The sequence below is a fragment of the Salmo salar genome, chromosome ssa11, assembly GCF_905237065.1.
Source record: "Salmo salar chromosome ssa11, Ssal_v3.1, whole genome shotgun sequence".
NCBI classification, from domain to species: domain Eukaryota; kingdom Metazoa; phylum Chordata; class Actinopteri; order Salmoniformes; family Salmonidae; genus Salmo; species Salmo salar.
In genome coordinates this window covers 94,916,861-94,938,699 of record NC_059452.1, presented here as the reverse complement: position 1 = coordinate 94,938,699, position 21,839 = coordinate 94,916,861, and the positions used below count along the sequence as shown (strand labels likewise).

At 45.5% G+C, this 21,839-nt stretch overlaps 1 protein-coding gene across 1 annotated transcript; it reads left to right on the top strand.

Moving 5' to 3' along the window:
- The first annotated feature begins 9,091 nt into the window (after positions 1-9,091).
- Positions 9,092-21,792, top strand: dpp3 (dipeptidyl-peptidase 3). Its single transcript, NM_001140404.1, is given in 18 exon segments — positions 9,092-9,123; positions 13,391-13,721; positions 14,013-14,102; positions 14,198-14,335; positions 14,483-14,557; positions 14,812-14,902; positions 15,022-15,152; positions 16,840-16,970; positions 17,072-17,130; positions 17,240-17,434; positions 17,568-17,680; positions 18,051-18,143; positions 18,376-18,438; positions 19,724-19,848; positions 19,980-20,100; positions 20,329-20,508; positions 20,642-20,804; positions 20,987-21,792. Coding segments are annotated over 17 exon segments (2,181 nt in total). The 5' UTR covers positions 9,092-9,123; positions 13,391-13,451; the 3' UTR covers positions 21,130-21,792.
- The last annotated feature ends 47 nt before the right edge of the window (positions 21,793-21,839 follow it).

Below are 21,839 nucleotides of genomic sequence, written 5' to 3'. Positions count from 1 at the left end.
TTAAAATGTTGTTTTAACATGCACAATTAGAACTCAAACACAAATAGAGCAAGCTTAACTAATTTCGAGCCCAGTAACTTTGCTCACCGCATCCTCCTTTGATTGTCTCGTCTGCCTGCCACGAAAAGCTCCCACCTTGGAGACAGTCGATAACATCATTGTGGAGCTGCTGATCTGCACGAAGTGTGTGCGTGCAACTGGCGATGTACTTTGCTGGACATGCTAGCTGTTCTCGGCCCGGCATCATCACTTCAAACGCATTCCTTTTTGGGGTTATCGGTTTGTCTACTTCTACTGGTAGTACCGGTAAAATGTAAGTTATGAATCGCAAATCACCATACAGCTGACACACTTCGATTTCATCAATCATTTTGACTTCACTTTGGTTGTCACAAATACGACCAGCTTGCACTGCGTCTTTGCTGATGAATGTCCTGATCTCTGGCCAGTCAATTGGTTCAATGACATTGTTGTTTCGTCTATTAATCATTTCTAAAAGATCAGAAAATTCTGCATTAACCGAATGTTTGTTTTATAATGAGGGACGTTGCACGTTTAACCTGGACACAATTTGTATTTATTTGGCTGGCTTCAGCCATGATGGCATATGTAAGTGGGTTTCACTGTCCAATCCTAGGCTCGAACATGATCTGAGCGCGTGATGTTGCTGTTTGGTGTCTTGTATGGAGGACCAAGATGGCCAAAATCAAAAATACATAAATAAATCTATTTTGGCCATCTTGGACCTCCATAGTCAAGGTCTTAATTGAAAGAAAAAAACAAAAACCTGCAGACACTTTGCCCTCTGTGGAATGAGTTTGACACCAGCTATCAACCTCAGATCAAGAGCGAATGCATACATTTTCATACTTTTTCAAACTATTATAAGTTTCACTGGGCTTAATTTGTTTGGTTACTTTACTCCTACATTTCAATACATTTCTCTGTGAATTGTGTTTGAGTTCAAACTGTGTAATTTATTTGATATTTAGTTAGTTTTATCCATTATCCCAGCTCTCTGAGGCTCCCCAGGGGTGAGAATGTCAGACTAGACTGGGCTCTGACAAAGACAAAAATACCAGTAGACTACAGTAGAAAAATGTTAATCTAAAGTTTGAGGTGTTTGAATCCAGAATGGGCATACCCAGACCCAGAGTCATATAGACTCTGGGCGTACCCATCACCAGAGTCACTGAATGGAATGATGAGACGCTTGTGTTTCCACTCTAACTATGGGATTTGTTGTCCACAGAGCAGAACGGCGGACTGTCAAGCTCTTGCGGTCCCCCCTCTTCCACTTCCTGAAGGGCCGCCCCCAGGTGGTGAGGGTAGGCAAAAACACATCCGCCATGGTTACCTTCAACATGGGGGCCCCTCAGGGGTGAGTGCTTAGTCCTCTCCTGTACTCCTTGTTCACCCTTGACTGCGTGGCTGTGAACGACTCCAACACCATCATTAAGTTTGCCGACGACACAACGATGAGACAGCCTATTGGGAGGGGGTCAGAGTGTCACGTCTGCTCCCGCTCTTCCCTTCCCCTGGCGCTTGAGGGCGCCAGATTACCCTGCATCACACGCTCCTGCCATCATCATTCACACCTGCCCTCCCTCGTCACTCGCTTCAGCGTTATTGGACTCACTTATCACATGTTAATTTCCTCCCCTATATTTGTCTGTTCCCTTGCTCTGTTCCCTGCTGCTGCATTGATTGTTTCTTGTCTTAGTTTCTGTTTGCTGACGCTGTGCCTGTCTCGTTATATGTCTGTCATTTATTAAATGTTACTCCCCGTACCTGCTTCGTCTCTCCAGCATCATTCCGCGTGACAGAATGCAGCAGCCAACATATACGAAGCATCGGGGAGTACTGGCGTTCCGGTTGGAATGGTGGCAGCGGCTCTGGGTCGCCATCGATGGAACCAGGGATGCCTAGCCAGCTCATCGGGCTTCCACGCCCTAGCTGGTTCGAGAGGTTTCGTTGCCTCGGTTGGCTCGGCAGGTTTCCATCCCACGTCACGCTCCACTGGATCTTCGGGCTTCCTCAGCGGGATCGACAGGTGTCTTGCCTCGGCCGGCTCACCAGGCTCTCACACTCCTGCCGGTTCATCTTGTTTTCACGCCCCAACCGGTTTGCCCAGCACCCATGTCTCGCCGGTACTGTCTCGTCTGCTCCCGCTCTTCCCTTCCCCTGGCGCTTGAGGGCACCAGATTACCCTGCATCAAACGCTCCTGCCATCATCACTCACACCTGCCCTCCCTCGTCACTCGCTTCAGCGTTATTGCACTCACCTGGACTCACTTATCACATGTTCATTTCCTCCCCTATATTTGTCTGTTCCCTTGCTCTGTTCCCTGCTGCTGCATTGATTGTTTCTTGTCTTAGTTTAAGTTTGCTGACGCTGTGCCTGTCTCGTTATATGTCCGTCATTTATTAAATGTTACTCCCCGTACCTGCTTTGTCTCTCCAGCGTCATTCCGCGTGACACAGAGACCTGGCAGTGTGGTGCTACGACAACAACCTCTCCCTCAACGTCAGGAAAACAAAGGAGCTGAGCATGCACCCATTTACACCGACAGGGCTGTAGTGGAGTGAATCGACAGCTTCAAGTTCCTCTGTGTCCACATCACTAAGGACCTATCATGGTCCAAATACACCAACACAGTTGTTAAGAGAACACGTCTTCCCTCTCAGGAGGCCCAAAAAAGGTTTGGCATGGGCCTCAGATCCTCAAAGTTATACAGCTGCACCAACGAGAGCATCTTGACTGGCTGCATCACCTCTTGGTATGGCAACTGCTTGGCATCTGCCCGTAAGGCACTACAGAGCGTTTTGCGTATGGCCCAGTACATCACTGGTGCAGAGCTCCCTGCCATCCAGGACCTCTATACCAGGCGGTGTCAGAGGAAGGCCCAGCCACCCAAGTCATAGCGGTACCGGAGCGGTACCAGAGCGCCAAGTCTGGGACCAAAAGACTCCTGCACAGCTTCTACCCCCAAGCCATGAGACCGCTTAACAGTTAACCTCTCTGGGCTCGGTCGTCCCACCTACGTAACAGCCAGTGGAATCCTGTGGCGTGTTATTCAAATACCTTAGAAATGCTATTACTTCAATTTCTCAAACATATGACTATTTTACACCATTTTAAAGACATGACTCTCGTTAATCTAACCACACTGTCCGATTTCAAAAAGGCTTTACAACGAAAGCAAAACATTAGATTATGTCAGCAGAGTACGCAGCCAGAAATAATCAGACACCCATTTTTCAAGCTAGCATATAATGTCACATAAACCCAAACCACAGCTAAATGCAGCACTAACCTTTGATGATCTTCATCAGATGACAATCTTAGGACATTATGTTATACAATACATGCATGTTTTGTTCAATCAAGTTCATATTTATATCAAAAACCAGCTTTTTACATTAGCATGTGACGTTCAGAACTAGCATACCCCCCGCAAACTTCCGGTGAATTTACTAAATTACTCACGATAAACGTTCACAAAAAACATAACAATTATTTTAAGAATTATAGATACAGAACTCCTCTATGCACTCACTATGTCCGATTTTAAAATAGCTTTTCGGTGAAAGCACATTTTGCAATATTCTAAGTAGATAGCCCGGCATCACAGGGCTAGCTATTTAGACACCCACCAAGTTTAGCCCTCACCAAAATCAGATTTACTATAAGAAAAATGTTATTACCTTTGCTGTTCTTCGTCAGAATGCACTCCCAGGACTTCTACTTCAATAACAAATGTTGGTTTGGTTCAAAATAATCCATAGTTATGTTCAAATATCCTCTGTTTTGTTCGTGCGTTCAAGACACTATCCGAAGTGTAAAGAAGGGTGATGCGCCCGACGTGTTTCGTGACAAAAAAATTCTAAATATTCCATTACCGTACTTCGAAGCATGTCAACCGCTGTTTAAAATCAATTTTTATGCAATTTTTCTCGTAAAAAAGCGATAATATTCTGACCGGGAATCTGTGTTTTAGTACAAAGAGAGAGAAAATAAAAACATGGGGTCGCCTCGTGCACGCGCCTCAGTCTAATTGTCCTCTGATAGACCACTTACCAAAGGCACTAATGTTTTTCAGCCAGGGGCTGCCTCGACATCATTCAGCTTTTTCCCGGGTTCTGAGAGCCTATGGGAGCCGTAGGAAGTGTCACGTTACAGCAAAGATCCTAAGTTTTCAATAAAAAGAGTCAAGAAGCCCAAGGAATGGTCAGACAGGGTACTTCCTGTACAGAATCTTCTCAGGTTTTGGCCTGCCATTTGAGTTCTGTTATACTCACAGACACCATTCAAACAGTTTTAGAAACTTTAGGGTGTTTTCTATCCAAAGCCAATAATTATATGCATATTCTAGTTTCTGGGCAGTAGTAATAACCAGATTAAATCGGGTACGTTTTTTATCCGGCCGTGTAAATACTGCCCCCTAGCCCTAACAGGTTAATCAAGTGGCTACCCAGACTATTTGCATTGACCCCTTTAATTTTGAACTCTCTTACACTGGCTTTGTGCACACTCACTAGACTCTACCCACTCACACATACACACACATACACACACACGCATATTGATGCCACACACACACTCACACATAGACAGACTTTCACACTCTTCGCATACGCTGCTGCTACTCTGTTTATTATATATCATGATTACCTAGTCACTTTTACCCCTAACCTACATCTACATATTTCCTCAATTACTTCAACTACCTCGTACACCTGCACATTTACTCAGTACGGGTAACTCTGCATTGTTGGGAAAGGGCTCGTAAGTCAGCATTTCACGGTAAGGTCTACTATACCTGTTGTATTCGGCACATTGTGACAAATAGCATGCGATTTGATTTAGACCCTCTTGAATATCAACAGGGACAACTCCGGTATAAAATGTTTTTTCTCAAAGTTGCCAGGATGTCACGTGCATCACACTTAGATCAGTACACTCGTAAAAACCTAAGCATTACGAAACTTCTATTATATAAAATAAACGTCACATATCAACAGATGGATGAAAATGGCAAAGTGATGGAAAATCGGATAGAAATGAAAGCTCTGGTGAGCCTGAAGGACAGCCGAGGGACCAGGAATGATGTAGCCACAGGGAAAGAGTCTGCCTTGAACCTCGCTCTGGTATCTAGTGCAATGGCAGGAATCTGAGTGGTAGGTAAGGGAGGAGTCGACAGCAGGGAGTGATTATTACCCCATAGTATGCACAGTAGGCCAGAGGGAGGAGGAGGTGTCAGTGGATGGAGTAGGCAGGTGGTTGTTTGTTAGGGCAAAGTGGGATGAGTTTCAGGAGCTGAGTGAGCAGGTGATGGGTGGATATGAGAGGGGATGTGGATAGTATGAATAACTGGGTGAGAACAGCGTTAGTGGGGGCAACTACTGATGCTATACCTAAGAGTTCAAGGAGGAGGAGGAAAGCAGTCCCATGGTGGACGGAGGAGTGTGGGGCAGCGGGGAGGAGTAGGTACAGGGCATTTAGAGTACTGAAAAGGACACATAACTTCCAACATCTGATTCAGTATAAGCAGGCCCAGGCCCTGGTGAGGAGAACTATCCGTCAGGCAATGAGGTCATGTTGGCATCAGGTTCTGTGACACCATTGGAAGGGCAACACTTATGGGGGATTATTAAGAGGATGAGTGGGGTCACAAGGAAGTGGGATTATCCAGTGTTGACGAGTGGGAAGGATGTGGCAGTAACAGATAAGGAGAAGGCAGAGATGATGGTCAAAGCATTTGTCCAAATGCATAGCTCTGAAAAATGGTCATAGGAGGGGCAGAGGGGGAGAGGGTGAATGAGAGAGGAGCACCCTGGAGTGCTGGATAGGAGAGAGGATGTAAATGATGCGTTGAATGCACCATTTACAATGACAGAGATGAAAAGGGCAATAGGTAAGGCTGGGTTAACTTCACGTGGGAAAGATGAGGTGTGCTATGTTATGCTGGACCATCTTAGTGATGAGGCACTGGATAAGGTATTGGTGTACAACAGAGTGTGGGAGGAGGAGAAACTACCAGACAGCTGGAAGGAGGCAGTAGTGGTACCAATCCGGAAGCCAGGGAAGGATCCAACTAGGCCAACAAGCTATCGGACAGTAACTTTAACATCACATGTATGTAAGATTATGGAACGTACATTATGATTACAGAGAGGCTAACTTACTTCCTGGAGAGCAGGGGGCTAGTATCATCAGAGTGGGTTCAGGAAGGGGGTCAGGAAGGTCAGGAAGGCTCAGGTGAACAAGGAGACTGTTGTAGCTGTCTTTGATGTGGAGAAGGCATATGATATGTTAATCAAGCTTGAAATTATGGGGGTAGGAGGAAGAACGTACAACTGGATAAAGGATTTCCTGTTGGAAGGTCTATCCAGGTGAGGGTGGGGAAGTCTTTATCAGGCAGCTACCTGGTGGATAACGGTACACCACAGGGGAGCGTGATTAGTCCTCTGTTGTTCTCAATCATGATCAATGATGTTTACTCTCAGGGACGGACGGATATTGGGAGGTTGTTATTTGCAGATGATGGGGCCTTATGGGAGAGGGGAAGAAATGTGCCATACATAGTCAGGAAGGTACAGGAAGCAATTGATGAGGTAGAGCAGTGGGGATTCAGGTTCTCTGTAGAGAAAACTCAGTGTTCTTTTCCAGAAGGAAGGTGGGAGATGAGGTATGCTTGAGGTTATATGGGAGAAACTTGGAGAGGATGGGGAGCTTCAGGTTCCTTGGGGTATACTTTGACACTAAACTGACCTGGGCAGAACACATTGAGAGAGTGGTGGGAAAGTGTAAGAAGGTGCTAAATGTGATGCGCTATCTGACGGGGAAGGAGTGTGGGGCTGGACGTTCCTCATTGAGGACCATGTATGTTGCATTGATCAGATTTTTATTTTATTTTTTTTTTTTACATTTTTAGTCATTTAGCAGACGCTCTTATCCAGAGCGACTTACAGTAGTGAATGCATACATTTCATACATTTTTTTTTTTTCCTGTGCTGGCCCCCCGTGGGAATCGAACCCACAACCCTGGTGTTGCAAACACCATGCTCTACCAACTGAGCTACAGGGAATCTGATCTGTAATAGACTATGGCAGTATACCGTATGGTTTGGCAGCCCAGACCTCATTGTCATACAGGGGCAAGGACTCAGAATATATAAGTGCACAAGGCGAGACTCAAATGCAGACACAGGAGGTAGAGCGCCGATATCTATTATAACAAAGGGAGTAGGCAAAGGTAGGTCAGGGACAGGTGAGAGTTCATAAACCAGGTCAGAGTCCAAACAGTACCAGACGATAGGTTGTTTCGAGGTCAGGCCAGGCAGGGGTCAGAAACCAAATCTGAGTCCAAAAACAGTACAAGGGGATAGGCAGGCTGGTAGTCAGAACAGGCAGAGTGGTCAGGCAGGTGGGTTCGGAGTCAGGACAGGCAAGGGTTGACACCAGGAGGACTGGAAACAAACAGAGACTGGGAAAAATAGGAACAAGGAAAACCACTGGTTGACTTGGCAAAACAAGACAAACTGGCACAGAGAGACAGGAAACACAGAGACATATACACTGGCACAGAGAGACAGGAAACACAGGGATATATACACCGGGGATAATAAGCGACACCTGGAGGCGGTGGAGACAATCACGAGGACAGGTGAACCAGATCAGGGTGTGACAGAATATGTAGTGGGGCGTTTCGAACGTCCCTCGTGGCTGCACTACAGGTGGAGATGGGGGATATGCCTTTGCAGATTAGGAGACAACAGCTGGCAATTAATTATTGGGTATACCTACAGGAACATGGGGTGTCTCATCCTGCGAAAGTGATTTTACAGGCATGTTGGGATGATAAGTAAGGACAGAAAACAAGCTTTGGGTGGGTGGGTAATACCCAAGCAAAGGAGATGGATTAAACTCCCTTCCATACAGTCCCAACAGTAACTACTCCTGTAAATCCACCATGGCTACTCCCGCCTCCAGTATTTGATCTAGAAGTGTTATAGAGACTGCAGAAGGATAGGGAGGGTGTTGATCCATCTGATTGGTTTAAGAGACATCTGGATACAGTGTATCAGGATTTTGTGGCCATTACACAGATGGTTCAAAATATCAAAGGACAGGACATACTGGGTCATTATTTGTAGTGCAGGAATGTGCGGTGGCAGTCAGGAAACGTATTACAGATCATCTGGCTGTATATGCGGCGGAGCTGATGGCCATACTGTTGGCCTTGCAGTGGGTGGAGGAAGTCAAGCCAGACAGAGTAGTTATTTGCTCTGATTCATGTACAGTGTTGATGAGTCTCCAGTCTTTTAGCTCACATAGCAGACACAACCTGCTTTGAGGTGCTACAAATCCATGGCAGTATTAGACAGATGGGTCCCGGCCCATGTGGGTTAGACGGGAACGAGGCAGTTGATGTACTTTTTAAACAAGCACTTAGTAGTGGAGATGTTGTTGTAGTTTCAATGAGCAATGCAGAGGCAAGAAGCCTGATATGGACAGTGATGGTGCAGAGATGGCAGGAGCAGTGGAATAGAGATACTAAGAGCAGGCATTTATTTCAAGTACAGAGGAAAGTTGGGGAGGACGGCAGGAAGGGACAGAAGAGAGGAGGCTATTTTTACAAGAAGGTGGGACAAGCTGGTTGAATAAGACTTTAAATGTGATAGGAAAGCATCCAACAGGAAAGTGTGATTAATGTCAGGAAATAGAGACTGTGAAGCATGTATTGCTACAGTGTGGGCAGTATCAGCGATTTAAGACACTGTATCACAGTGCTAGAGGCGTCACTACTGACCTGGCTTCAATCCCGGGCTGTATCACAACCGGCCATGATCGGGAGTCCCATAGGGCTGTGCACAATTGGCCCAGTGTTGTCTGGCCAGGGTAGCATGTCATTGTAAATAAGAATTTGTTCTTAACTGACTTGCCTAGTTAAATAAAAAATAGTTTATCCATGTCTCTAGTCCGACACTCCAGTACAGTAGGTGGCGGTAATGCACCATAACTTTGGTGACAGGCGGGCTTGGCATTGAACGAACATAGGAAGTGAATTTCAGAGTGAGATTGCAATTTGACGTTCAGACGTGTCCACAAATAATCAGGTAGTGTAGCCTAATACAAACTTGATTTAACGGCAACATAAATACACCATAATCACTGCTGGATGATTCGTTGTAACCTGATTAAAGGCTTGCGTATTGTAAATTTACAGTAGCAAGCGACAGAGGATTTACTCACTCAACGTTAGCTAGCCGGCTTACTAGTTAGCTGTTAGCCAGGGGTGTATTCATTACGGAAACCGTTTACTGTTTAAGAACCAAACAGAAAATGGAACGAAACGGAGAGGGACCTAAACTCTCGTTTGCATTCACAAAGCGTTTTGTTAATAGACGAAACGTTTGCAACAGAATCGGCATAATGATTACACCCCAGTGCATAGAGGTAGTTGGATAACTAGCTACCGGCTGCTACCATGTTCTACTATTAATATGACGTTATATAAGTTAAAAGTATGGTTTCGAATGAACCATAGCGTTACAAATTTTCTATTCGCGGCAATCTATATAGCAAAATCTGGAATTTATCCTAGCTAGCTTGTATCTTAATATTTTATTGAACCAACCCATTCGCTCCCACTGGCTAACCTAGCTAAATGGCTAGTAGCCAGCAGATCCGACCCGCTTTATTACAGTTGCACTAGGGTCAGACAGACTTTCTATTTAGGTTGAAGGCCACAGCAGGCTCCCCATCCGAAACAGTTTGTGGATATATTATGATTACATTTTGTGACCCGTGGACCTTTTGTAGGCCAAAATAAAAAAAAGTATATATACTGAACAAAAACTATAAATGTAACATGCAACAATTTCAAAGATTTTACTGAGTTACAGTTCATAAAGAAATCAGTCAATTTAAATACATTTATTAGGCCCTAACCTATGGTTTTCACATGACTGGGAATACAGATATGGATATGTTGATCACAGATACCTTTAAAAAAAAAGGTTTTTAAAAAGTATCAGAAAACCAGTCAGTATCTGGTGTGATCACCATTTGCCTGATGCAGCGTGACACATCTCCTTCACATAGAGTTGATCAGGGTGTTGATTGTGGCCTGTGGGATGTTGTCCCACTCCTCTTCAATGACTGTGAGTACTTGCTGGAAGGGTGACTTCTGGTTAGTATGGAGGCCATGGAAGAACTGGGACATTTTCAGCTTCCAGGAATTGTGTACAGATCCTTGCGGCATGGGGCTGTGCATTATCATGCTGAAACATGAGGTGATAGCGGCGGATGAATGGCATGACGATGGGACTCGGGATCTCGTCACAGTATCTCTGTGCATTCAAATTGCCATCGATAAAATGCAATTGTGTTCGTTGTCCGTAGCTTATGCCAGCCCATTCCATAACCCCACTGGCACCATGGGGCACTCTGTTCAAAACGTTGACATCAGCAAACCGCTCTCCCACACAACGCCATACATGTGGTCTGCGGTTGTGAGGCCAGTTGGACATACTGCCAAATTTTCTAAAATGATGTTGGAGGTGGCTTATGGTAGACAAATGAACATTCAATTCTCTAGCAACAGCTCTGGTGGACATTCCTGCGGTCAGCATGCCAATTGCACGCTCCCTGAACTTGAGTCATCTGTGGCATTGTGTTGTTTTAGTGTTTTATTGTCCCCAGCACAAGGTGCACCTGTGTAATGATCATGCTGTTTAATCAGCTTCTTGATATGCCACACCTATCAGGTGGATGGATTATCTTGGCAAAGGAGAAATGCTCACTAACAGGGATGTGCACAACATTTGAGAGAAATAAGCTTTTTGTTTGTATAGACAATTTCTGGGATATTTCAGCTCATGAAACATGGGACCAAAAATGTCATGTTTATATTTTTGTTCAGTGTATATAAACTCAGCAAAAAAAAGAAACGTCCTCTCACTGTCAACTGCGTTTATTTTCAGCAAATTTAACGTGTAAATATTTGTATGAACATAACAAGATTCAACAACTGAGACATAAACTGAGCAAGTGCCACAGACATGTGACTAACAGAAATGGAATAATGTGTCCCTGAACAAAGGGGCGGTCAAAGTCAAAAGTAACAGTCAGTATCTGGTGTGGCCACCAGCTGCATTAAGTACTGCAGTGCATCTCCTCCTCATGGACTGCACCAGATTTGCCAGTTCTTGCTGTGAGATGTTACACCACTCTTCCACCAAGGCACCTGCAAGTTCCCGGACATTTCTGGGAGGAATGGCCCTAGCCCTCACCCTCCGATCCAACATGTCCCAGACGTGCTCAATGGGATTGAGATCCGGGCTCTTCGCTGGCCATGGCAGAACACTGACATTCCTGTCTTGCAGGAAATCACGCGTAGAACGAGCAGTATGGCTGGTGGCATTGTCATGCTGGAGGGTCATGTCAGGATGAGCCTGCAGGAAGGGTACCACATGAGGGAGGAGGATGTCTTCCCTGTAACGCACAGCATTGAGATTGCCTGCAATGACAACAAGCTCAGTCCGATGATGCTGTGACACACCGCCCCAGACATGACGGACCCTCCACCTCCAAATCGATCCCGCTCCAGAGTACAGGCCTCGGTGTAATGCTCATTCCTTCGACAATAAACGCGAATCCGACCATCACCCCTGGTGAGACAAAACCGCGACTCGTCAGTGAAGAGCACTTTTTGCCAGTCCTGTCTGGTCCAGCGACGGTGGGTTTGTACCCATAGGCGACGTTTGTTGCAGTTGATATCTGGTGAGGACCTGCCTTACAACAGGCCTACAAGTCCTCAGTCCAGCCTCACTGAGCCTATTGCGGACAGTCTGAGCATTGATGGAGGGATTGTGCGTTCCTGGTGTAACTCGGGCAGTTGTTGTTGCCATCCTCTACCTGTCCCACAGGTGTGATGTTCGGATGTACCGATCCTGTGCAGGTGTTGTTACACGTGGTCTGCCACTGCGAGGACGATCAGCTGTCCGTCCTGTCTCCCTGTAGCGCGGTCTTAGGTGTCTCACAGTACGGACATTGCAATTTATTGCCCTGGTCACATCTGCAGTCCTCATGCCTCCTTGCAGCATGCCAAAGGCACGTTCACGCAGATGAGCAGGGACCCTGGGTATCTTTCTTTTGGTGTTTTTCAGAGTCAGTAGAAAGGCTTCTTTTAGTGTCCTAAGTTTTCATAACTGTGACCTTAATTGCCTACCGTCTGTTAGTGTCTTAATGACCATTCCACAGGTGCATGTTCATTAATTGTTTATGGTTCATTGAACAAGCATGGGAAACGGGGTTTAAACCCTTTACAATGAAGATCTGTGAAGTTATATGGATTTTTACGAATTATCTTTGAAAGACAGGGTCCTGAAAAGGGGACGTTTCTTTTTTTACTGAGTGTGTGTGTATGTATGTATCATTGTAAATAAGAATTTGTTCTTAACTGACTTCCCTAGTTAAATGTAAAAAAAAAAAAAAAATGTTTCAGATCTGGTTGACAACTTCAGGTAGTGGTCAGGGACACATTGTGTCCAGCTTTCTCCTCAGTCTGGACACACTCAGGCTACCGAAAGCACATACAGTGGGCGACGTCAGCAGCGATCTGCACACAAGTCTCCATAAAACGTGGTTTTGGGAGCAAGAGGCACCTTTTCATTAAATGTTGGATGAAATACGTTCCTAGTGTGTGAGGAACGTGTTTGCTTCATAAATGAAATTATTTCGAAAATATATATATATATTGTTTGGCTAGTGTTATGCTAACCTGTTAGCTGGATAAAGTAGTTGCCATCAAGTTGTGTTATCAGATTTAGCATGTTCCACCATTTGCAGAATGCATACAGGCATTGGAAAAGGGAATCTGGACACAATGTGGACATTTAAATGTAGCTGACGCATGACGTGTTCGGAATTTCATGATCACAACTCACATGATTAGAATCAAAAGCTGCATGAACTGTCAAGTGTAGACATGGCCTTAGATACCGCGGAGCCGGTGCGAGATATGGTTCGGAAAACGTACCTCCTAATTGTCCCATTTTCCCAACTGTTACACCGAGAAGATTGAACAACTGCTAGTCTTTCCGTAAAACTGTCCTTTTCGTCCTCATGCTAGGTAGCAGAAGCCACAGCAGCCATGGAATGGCAATGTCAGCCAATCCGCTCCTTCGTTGTTAAACGTGATGTAGCTGTCTAGCTAGTTTTGATTGCTTTATCATGCAATGTATTTAGTTAAAGTTACAGCTAGGAAGGGTTCTCAGAACTCACCTGATGACTTGAGACATAATGTTAGTGTGGAAATGTAACCATACATCTAGAAACATTTCTTGGAGATAATAATATGCATTTTGTTTACATCTACAGATTCTCAACAGTGAGTATTGTGTTGAAGAGGCAGCTGCAAGCGTCCAGATTGTTGTTCACCATGGTGGACTCTCAGTACTTCCTCCCCAATGACATTGGGATCTCTGCGCTGGACTGTACTGAAGCCTTTCGCCTGCTGTCCCCTAGAGAAAAGCTCTATGCGCACTACCTCTCCCGGTCTGCCTGGTACGGAGGACTGGCTGTGCTGCTGCAGACCTCGCCTGAGTCTGCCTCCATCTTCGTTCTCTTACAGAGGCTGTTCCGCAAGCAGCCAGCAGCACAGCTGGAGAGCATGGCCACTGCAGCTGGACTTAGTCCTGAAGAGTACCAGGTCAAGTAATGCACCTGCCTACAGAGCCTTGAGAGAAAAACTGAGTCAAACAATGTATACACCATAGAATTCGAATTTGTGTATACACACACACACACACAAAGTGATGGTAGAGGCTTAGAGTTCTATCAGAATATAGGCTTCAGAGTACAAAGTACACCGTGTGTTGAATATGTCACACATACACTCCACCTGCTCAGACTCCCAGCCACTCAGCCTGTTGTAATAAACATGTCTTCTGTAACTCGGCCTGACTAGATAATAATAGCTATTTTTCTTCTGTATTTACAGGCCTTTCTTGTTTATGCTGCTGGTCTCTATGCCAACATGGGAAACTACAAGTCATTTGGAGACACCAAGTTCATTCCCAACCTCCCCCAGGTAGATCATCCTCACTTTTATAACTGAATGTATTATAAAAAAAACCTTGACATAATCACGGCGGTGGCCTTTAATAACCACTCATTGCGGTATAGGAGAAGCTGAAGGCCCTTGTGTGGCAGAGCCAGGCATTCCAGGACAGCCCCAGTGAGATGGAGGCCCTGTGGGACAGCTGCTCCACCCTCCTCTTCTCCCTGGAGGACCAACAGAAACAGCTGGGCTTGGGGGACAAGGTGAGAGACTCCATGATGCCAAGCTCTCATCTCACCTCACCTTATGTGGTGACGGGTTCCCTTATTGCCAGCCTTAGTTGTCTGAATAAATCCTATATACTGTAGCCTAGGTGTTGATAATGATGTTGCTTTATTTCTTGTTCTCAGGGAGTCACCACATACTTCTCAGGGAACTGTTGCTTGGAGGATGCAGAGTTGGCCCAGAAATTCCTGGATTCAAAGGTGTGTATTCAAGTTTGTCTTATGTCTGTGTTATTAGTATTGTAGGATTTAGGCGGCAGGTAGCCTAGCGGTTTAGAACGTTGGGCTAGTAACAGAAAGGTCTCTGGTTCGAATCCCCAATCCGACTAGCTGAATAATCTGTAGATGGGCCCTTGACCAAGGCACTTCACCCTGAATGCTCCTGTAAGTCACTCTGGATGAGAGCGTCTGCTAAATGACTAAAATGTACATTTATATAAGTGTCTCCCTTACAGAACCTGAGTGCCTACAACACACGACTGTTCAAGAACAAATCAGAAGGGAAGGCCAGCTATGAGGTGCGCCTGGCGTCAGCTGTGCAGAAGGGTGAGAGTGCCATGTCCTTTTTAAAAAGCTATGCTAATTGAGGAAACACTGGTTATTTTTCTGTTAATGTCAGTAATGCATTGTCTTTATTAAATCCCCTGTATCTGTCATTGCTGTAGACTGTGCAGTGGAGGGGGAGGGGGAGACCAGGTGTGGCAGATATGACTTTGAGGACTGTGTCTTCACGGTGTCCAGGGGAGACTATGCTTACCTTATGAAGAAAGTGAGTGAAAATCTGGAGAAAGCAAAGGTGAGTTCAAAGACAATATTCTAATTCAAATGTACAGTTCATTCGGAAAGTATTCAGACCCATTGACTTTTTCCACATTTTGTTACGTTACAGCCTTATTCTAAAATGGATCATATTGTTTTTCCCCCCCTCAATCTACATACTACCCCATAATGACAAAGCAAAAACAGGTTTTTAGACATTCTTGCAAAAAAATACAAATAAATGTATATAAGCATTCAGACCCTTTACTCAGTACTTTGTTGAAGCACCTTTAGCAGCGATTACAGCCTCGAGTCTTCTTGGATATGACGCTACAAGCTTGGCACACCTGTATTTGGGGAGTTTCTCCCATTCTTCTCTGCAGATCCTCTCAAGCTCTGTCAGGTTGGATGTGGAGTGTCGCTGCACAGCTATTTTTAGGTCTCTCCAGGCTCTGGCTGGGCCACTCAAGGACATTGAGACTTGTCCCGAAGCCACTCCTGCGTTGTCTTTGCTGTGTGCTTAGTGTCGTTGTCCTAGTGGAAGGTGAACCTTCATCCCAGTCTGAGGTCCTGAGCGATCTGGAACAGATTTTCATCAAGGATCTCTCTGTACTTTGCTCTGTTCATCTGTCCCTCGATCCTGACTAGCCTCCCAGTCCCTGAAAAACATCCCCACAGCATGATGCTGCAACCACCATGCTTCACCGTAGGGATGGTGCCAGGTTTCCTCCAGACGTGATGCTTGGCATTCAGGCCAAAGAGTTCAATCTTGGTTTCATCAGACCAGAGATTCTTGTTTCTCATGGTCTGAGAGTCCTTTAGGTGCCTTTTGGCAAACTCCAAGCGGGCTGTCATGTGCCTTTTACTGAGGAGTGGTTTCTGTCTGGCCACTCTACCATAAAGCCCTGATTAATGGAGTGCTGCAGAGATGGTTGTCCTTCTGGAATGTTCTCCCATCTCTACAGATGAACTCTATAGCTCTGTCAAAGTGACCATCGGGTTCTTGGTCACCTCCCTGACCAAGGCCCTTCTCCCTCGACTGCTCAGTTTGGACGGGTGGCCAGCTCTAGGAAAAGTCTTGGTGGTTCCAAATTTCTTCCATTTTAAGAATGATGGAGACCGCTGTTCTTGGGGACCTTCAATGCTGCAGACATTTTTTTGTTACCCTTCCTCAGATCTGTGCCTCGACACAGTCCTGTCTCAGAGCTCTACGGACAATTCCTTCAAGCTCATGGCTTGGTTTTTGCTCTGACATGCACTGTCAACTGTGGGACCTTTTTATATAGACGGGTGTGTGCCTTTCCAAATCATGTCCAATCAATAACATTTACCACAGGTGGACTCCAATCAATTTGTAGAAGCATCTCAAGGATGATCAATGGAAACAGGATGCACCTGAGATCAATTTCGAAGTCTCATAACAAGGGGTCTGAATACTTATGTAAATAAGGTAATTCTGTTTTTATTTTTAATACATTTGCAAAATTTTCTAAAAACCTATTCTCGCTTTGTTATTATGGGTATTGTGTGTAGATTGATGAAAAGAATCAATAAAAAATATATATATTTTAGAATAAGGTTGTAATGTAACAAAATGTGGACAAAGTCAAAGGGTCTGAATACTTTCCGAATGCACTGTTTTTTGTCCCTTCATCAATTAAAAAGTGTTTCATAACTACTAGTGCATCTTAGGTCTCATGTCAACATCTTCTCCTTGATGACAGGACCATGCTGCCAATGAGAACCAGAAGCGAATGCTGGAGGAATATGCACATAGTTTCACCTTTGGGTCCATAGAGGCGCACAAGGAGGGCTCTCGTTTCTGGATCAAAGACAAGGGACCCATCGTTGAGAGGTGAGAGAGCACTGCCCTCCACGTTTGGCCTTCCACTCAGGATGAAATAGAAGTTGCAATCCCTTCATTTTCTGTTCTTCCTTTTCCCATTTCTCTCCTAGTTATATTGGCTTTATCGAGAGTTACAGGGATCCCTTTGGTTCCAGGGGAGAGTTTGAAGGTACAAATGAAGAGGCAAAGCATGTGTTATCAATATCACCCCTATTATCACAACATGTTTTGGAAGACTCCTTGGTGATCTAAATGGGGTTTGTCTTTGCTTCCCTCAGGCTTTGTGGCTGTGGTGAACAAGGCCATGAGTGAACGCTTTGCTAAGCTGGTGAGCTCAGCCGAGGTGCTGCTGCCAGAGCTGCCATGGCCAAAAGACTTTGAGAAGGACCGTTTCCTCCTGCCAGACTTCACCTCCCTCGACGTACTGACGTTCGCTGGCAGTGGCATCCCAGCTGGCATTAACATTCCCAACTGTGAGTGCCACTTCCAACGGACTCTTTATCTCTTTAATATTGACAGGACTGATCCACAGTTTCTTATGGTCTTGGAAGGATCTCTTAATGACTTCAGCTAGACGTTAACTCTGTGTGTCTGATCTGTGTCCAGATGATGACATCAGACAGTCGGAGGGCTTTAAGAATGTCTCCCTGGGCAATGTGCTGGCTGTGGCCTACGCTACCCAGAAGGACAAGCTCACCTTCCTGGATGAGGAAGACAAGGTAATGACAAGCTCACCTTCCTGGATGAGGAAGGCTGGGTAAACAACAAGCTCACTATGATCTCCTCAGTACCATGTGTAGGGCCCTGTGATTTGGGCAATCATGTGTCATAGCAAGGTTTTATCCTGCATTTTTTTGCCTTATCCAGAAATTAGATTTAGACCGAAACTGAAAGCAATTGTCGTAGAATGGTTCTGGACTATCTGACATGAAAAAAAGCGGGATAAATTTATCGAAAAGCATTAAATAAATGTTAAAATCCAGGTCATGTGGCATTATTGCACAAAACACAGGGCCCTATCAAAGATACAATTTATGTCTCAGTCGGATCTTTTTTAGTTCCTTCCTATGGTCGCTCTCTGTCTTTCAGGATATGTACATTAAGTGGAAGGGACCCTCTTTCGAGGTGCAGGTTGGCCTCCATGAGCTGCTGGGCCATGGCAGTGGGAAGCTCTTTGTCCAGGTGAGCGACAATGTCATGCATGGTCAGTCTTTGCATCCATAGCCTAGTCTATGCATTTGAGTGTTTTCATTTCTCCAGCTCAACCCCCCCAGGCTGTTTACCATAAGTGGCCAGGTGACCGCTTTGCTGTTGATTGAACTGCAGATTGCTCCTTTAATATCTAAATGTCTGGTTTTCAGTTACAGCCATTGTGAATGATTAAGTGTATCATTATGTGCTGTCACGTGTACAGGATGAGAAGGGGACTTTCAACTTCGAGCAGGATAATGTTCGCAATCCTGAGACTGGAGAACAGGTGAGTCTATACAGCAGTTGTTTGTATCATAAGTTTTCTTAATTCTTTGCTTTGGACTGATTCTGAGAGAGCATAATTTATTGTCGGGGTAAAGTACATGACCAGAAAAATGTGGACACCTGCTCGTCAAACATCTCATTCCAGTATCATGTGCATTAATATGGAGTTGCGCCCCCCCCTACTACAACAGCCTCCACTCTTTTGGGAAGGTTTCCACTAGATGTTGGAACATTGCTACAGGGACTTGCTTCCATTCAGCCACAAGAGCATTAGTGAGGTCGGGCACCTTGGGCGATTAGGCCTGGCTCGCAGTCGGCGTTCCAATTCATCCCGAAGGTTTTCGATGGTGTTGAGGTCAGGGCTTTGTGAAGGCCAGTCAAGTTCTTCCACATCGATCGTGACTAACCATTTCTGTATGGACCTCGCTTTATGCACAGGGGCATTGTCTTGCTGAAACAGGAAAGGGCCTTCCCTCAACTGTTGCCACAAAGTTGGAAGCATAGAATCGTCTAGAATATCATTGAATGCTGTAGCATTAAGATTTCCCTTCACTGGAACTAAGGGGTCTAGCCCAAACCATGAAAAACAGCCCCAGACCATTATCCCTCCTCCACCAAACTTTACAGTTGGCACTATGCATTGGGGCAGGTAGCATTTTCCTGGCCTCCGCCAAACCCAGATGCCTTCATCGGATTGCCAGATGGTGAAGCGTGATTCATCACTCCAGATAACGCGTTTCTACTGCTCCAGAGTCTAATGGTGGCGAGCTTTACACCATTCCACCCAACGTTTGGGTGAAGCTCCCCATGCTTCTTCCAGGGGCGGTTTGGACTCAGTACTGAGTGTTGCAACTGAGGACCGACGCTTTTATGCGCTTCAGCACTCGGCGGTTCCGTTATGTGAGCTTGTGTCGCAAACCACTTCGTGGCTGAGCCGTTGTTGCTCGCAGACGTTTCCACTTCACAATAACATCACTTACGGTTGACCGGGCAGCTCTAGCAGGGCAGAAATTTAACAAACTTACTTGTTGGAAATGTGGCATCCTATCACGGTGCCACGTTGAAAGTCACTGAGTTCTTCCGTAAGGCCATTCTACTGCCAATGTTTGTCTATGGAGATTGCATGGCTGTGTGCTCGATTTTATACACCTGCCAGCAAATAGCCGAATCCACTCATTTGAAGGAGTGTCCACATACTTTTGTATATCTAGTGTATCTATGATCTTGATTTAAGTCTTGACATTTCTGGTTTAAGTATTTTCTAAAGTATGGTTTATGTGCTTCAGATCACCACCTGGTACAAAGGCAATGAAACATGGGACAGCAAATTTTCCACAATTTCTTGCTCCTATGAAGAGTGCAGGGCCGAGTGTGTGGGGCTTTACCTCTGCCTCAACAAACACGTGCTGAGGTACCTCTACGCACACACACACACACACACACACATACTCTGTTACTCACTGAAGCTACATGAATATATAAACAGTGATCTTATGTGGGTCAGGATGCTCTAACGAGGATGATGTCCCTGTGGGTTTGCAGTATCTTTGGCCATGAGGACGAGGATGCAGAGGAGGTGGTGTACATCAACTGGCTCAACATGGTGCGAGCTGGCCTGCTGGGCCTGGAGTTCTTTACCCCCGAGAGCAAGAGCTGGAGACAGGTCAGCTGAAGTTCAGTCCTTTGTATACTACAGCCTATCATGCTGTCTTTCTTTCCCTAAAGCTCTTTTGAATTGCTTTCCCACTGACTGAGCGCTAGCCCCACGAGCCAGCATGATCTCGTGTGCTTACATGAATGGTTCGCTGCAGTGGTAATCAGTCTGGTAGTATGAGGCTATATGTGACCCCTTGTGTCTGTTTGACTGAACCTCCTGTTGTCTCTGTCTCAGGCCCACATGCAGGCTCGCTTTGTGATCCTACGGGTGCTCCTGGAGGCTGGCGAGGGGCTGGTGACCCTGAAGGAGAGCATCGGAAAGGATGGGCGCCCAGACGCCCTCATAACACTGGACCGCAGCAAGGTCCACACTGTGGGCAAAGCTGCCATCGAGAGGTTCCTATGCAAACTACAGGTACAGCTGTAGAAGCATAGAAAATGTCTTGGTCATGGCTGGGATTACAGGGCTAAATTACCAGCCATCAATATTCAATTTAAAAATCTAATCAAGTCTCCTATTTGACCCATTATAATCCATGTCCCTGAAGGTCATTAAATCCACAGCTGATGTGGAGGGAGGCAGAGCTCTGTATGAGGGCTACTCAGCTGTGTCAGACACTGGTTCTCACAACTTCCTGCACCTGCGGGAGACTGTTCTCCTGCGCAAAGAGGCTCGCAAGATGTTTGTTCAGGCCAACACAAGGGTCAAAGGTCAGTCTTTTTCCCCCTGTCCTAATGCCAAGACACGTCTACATTTTAAATGGCCCTTCATATAACTTCCTACTAAGTGGTCAACCTTCTTGATAGTAAGACTTTTTTATCACCCGGCCTAAACCATTCTACTGGCACATACGCCATTGTTGTTCTAAGACTTGATGTATTGTGTGATGCAGGTGAAAGTGTGGAGCTGGTGGAATACGAGGGTAGTGCAGCCGGACTGATCCGCTCCTTCACAGAACGGTTTTCAGACGACGCCGAGGAGGTGGAGGCCCACCTGCTAGAGCTCAACAAGAGGGATGCCTCCTGCTGGTGCTGAGTGAACAGTGCAGATACACAGTCAAAGCACTGCTAAGACCCAGACATGCTACTGCCCTGCCCATGCCTGCTTCTGACTGAAACATGCCTGGTCTGTGTGGCCCTGCCATAAGAAAGGATCTTTCACTGTCAAATGCCTAAATCAGTTAAGGGTGGAATGCACATGTGGTTATGGCTGTGATTGGGAGACGAGAGACATTCACCCCCGAGGCACAGTTTCAAACTACGTTAAGCCCCTGTCATTATGCAGTTATTTCCCACTTCCAATATCAGGAAGGACAGGAACAGTGTAAACAATCTGGTGTTGAAAGGACCTAGTGGTAGGAGCTTGAAGTCAGTTTGAAACAAGGCCAGAGTATAAAAAAAGCTAAGTGACTATACACGCTTCACCATCAACTGTGTCAATCAAATCCCAAAGTCTTATTAAACTTTTGTTGACACATTTCAATTGCTGTTTGTCTTGACAATGTTCTTTTTATAGAACTCCTTCCAAATAATATGAATCATATGATAAGCTTTTCGTCCCTTGTGTCCAGGGCACTTGAAGCCACCACTGTGACATGGTCAAAGGCAAGGCATTGTCAAAGGGTCCACAGTACTGTAAGTCTCTCTTGGTTAGGTTGTTGAGAAACAACCTAGACAAAAATAAATTTGATTAAAAAAACAAGACCTATGTCTGTTTTTTGTTATGAAAAATATCTCAGATAACTT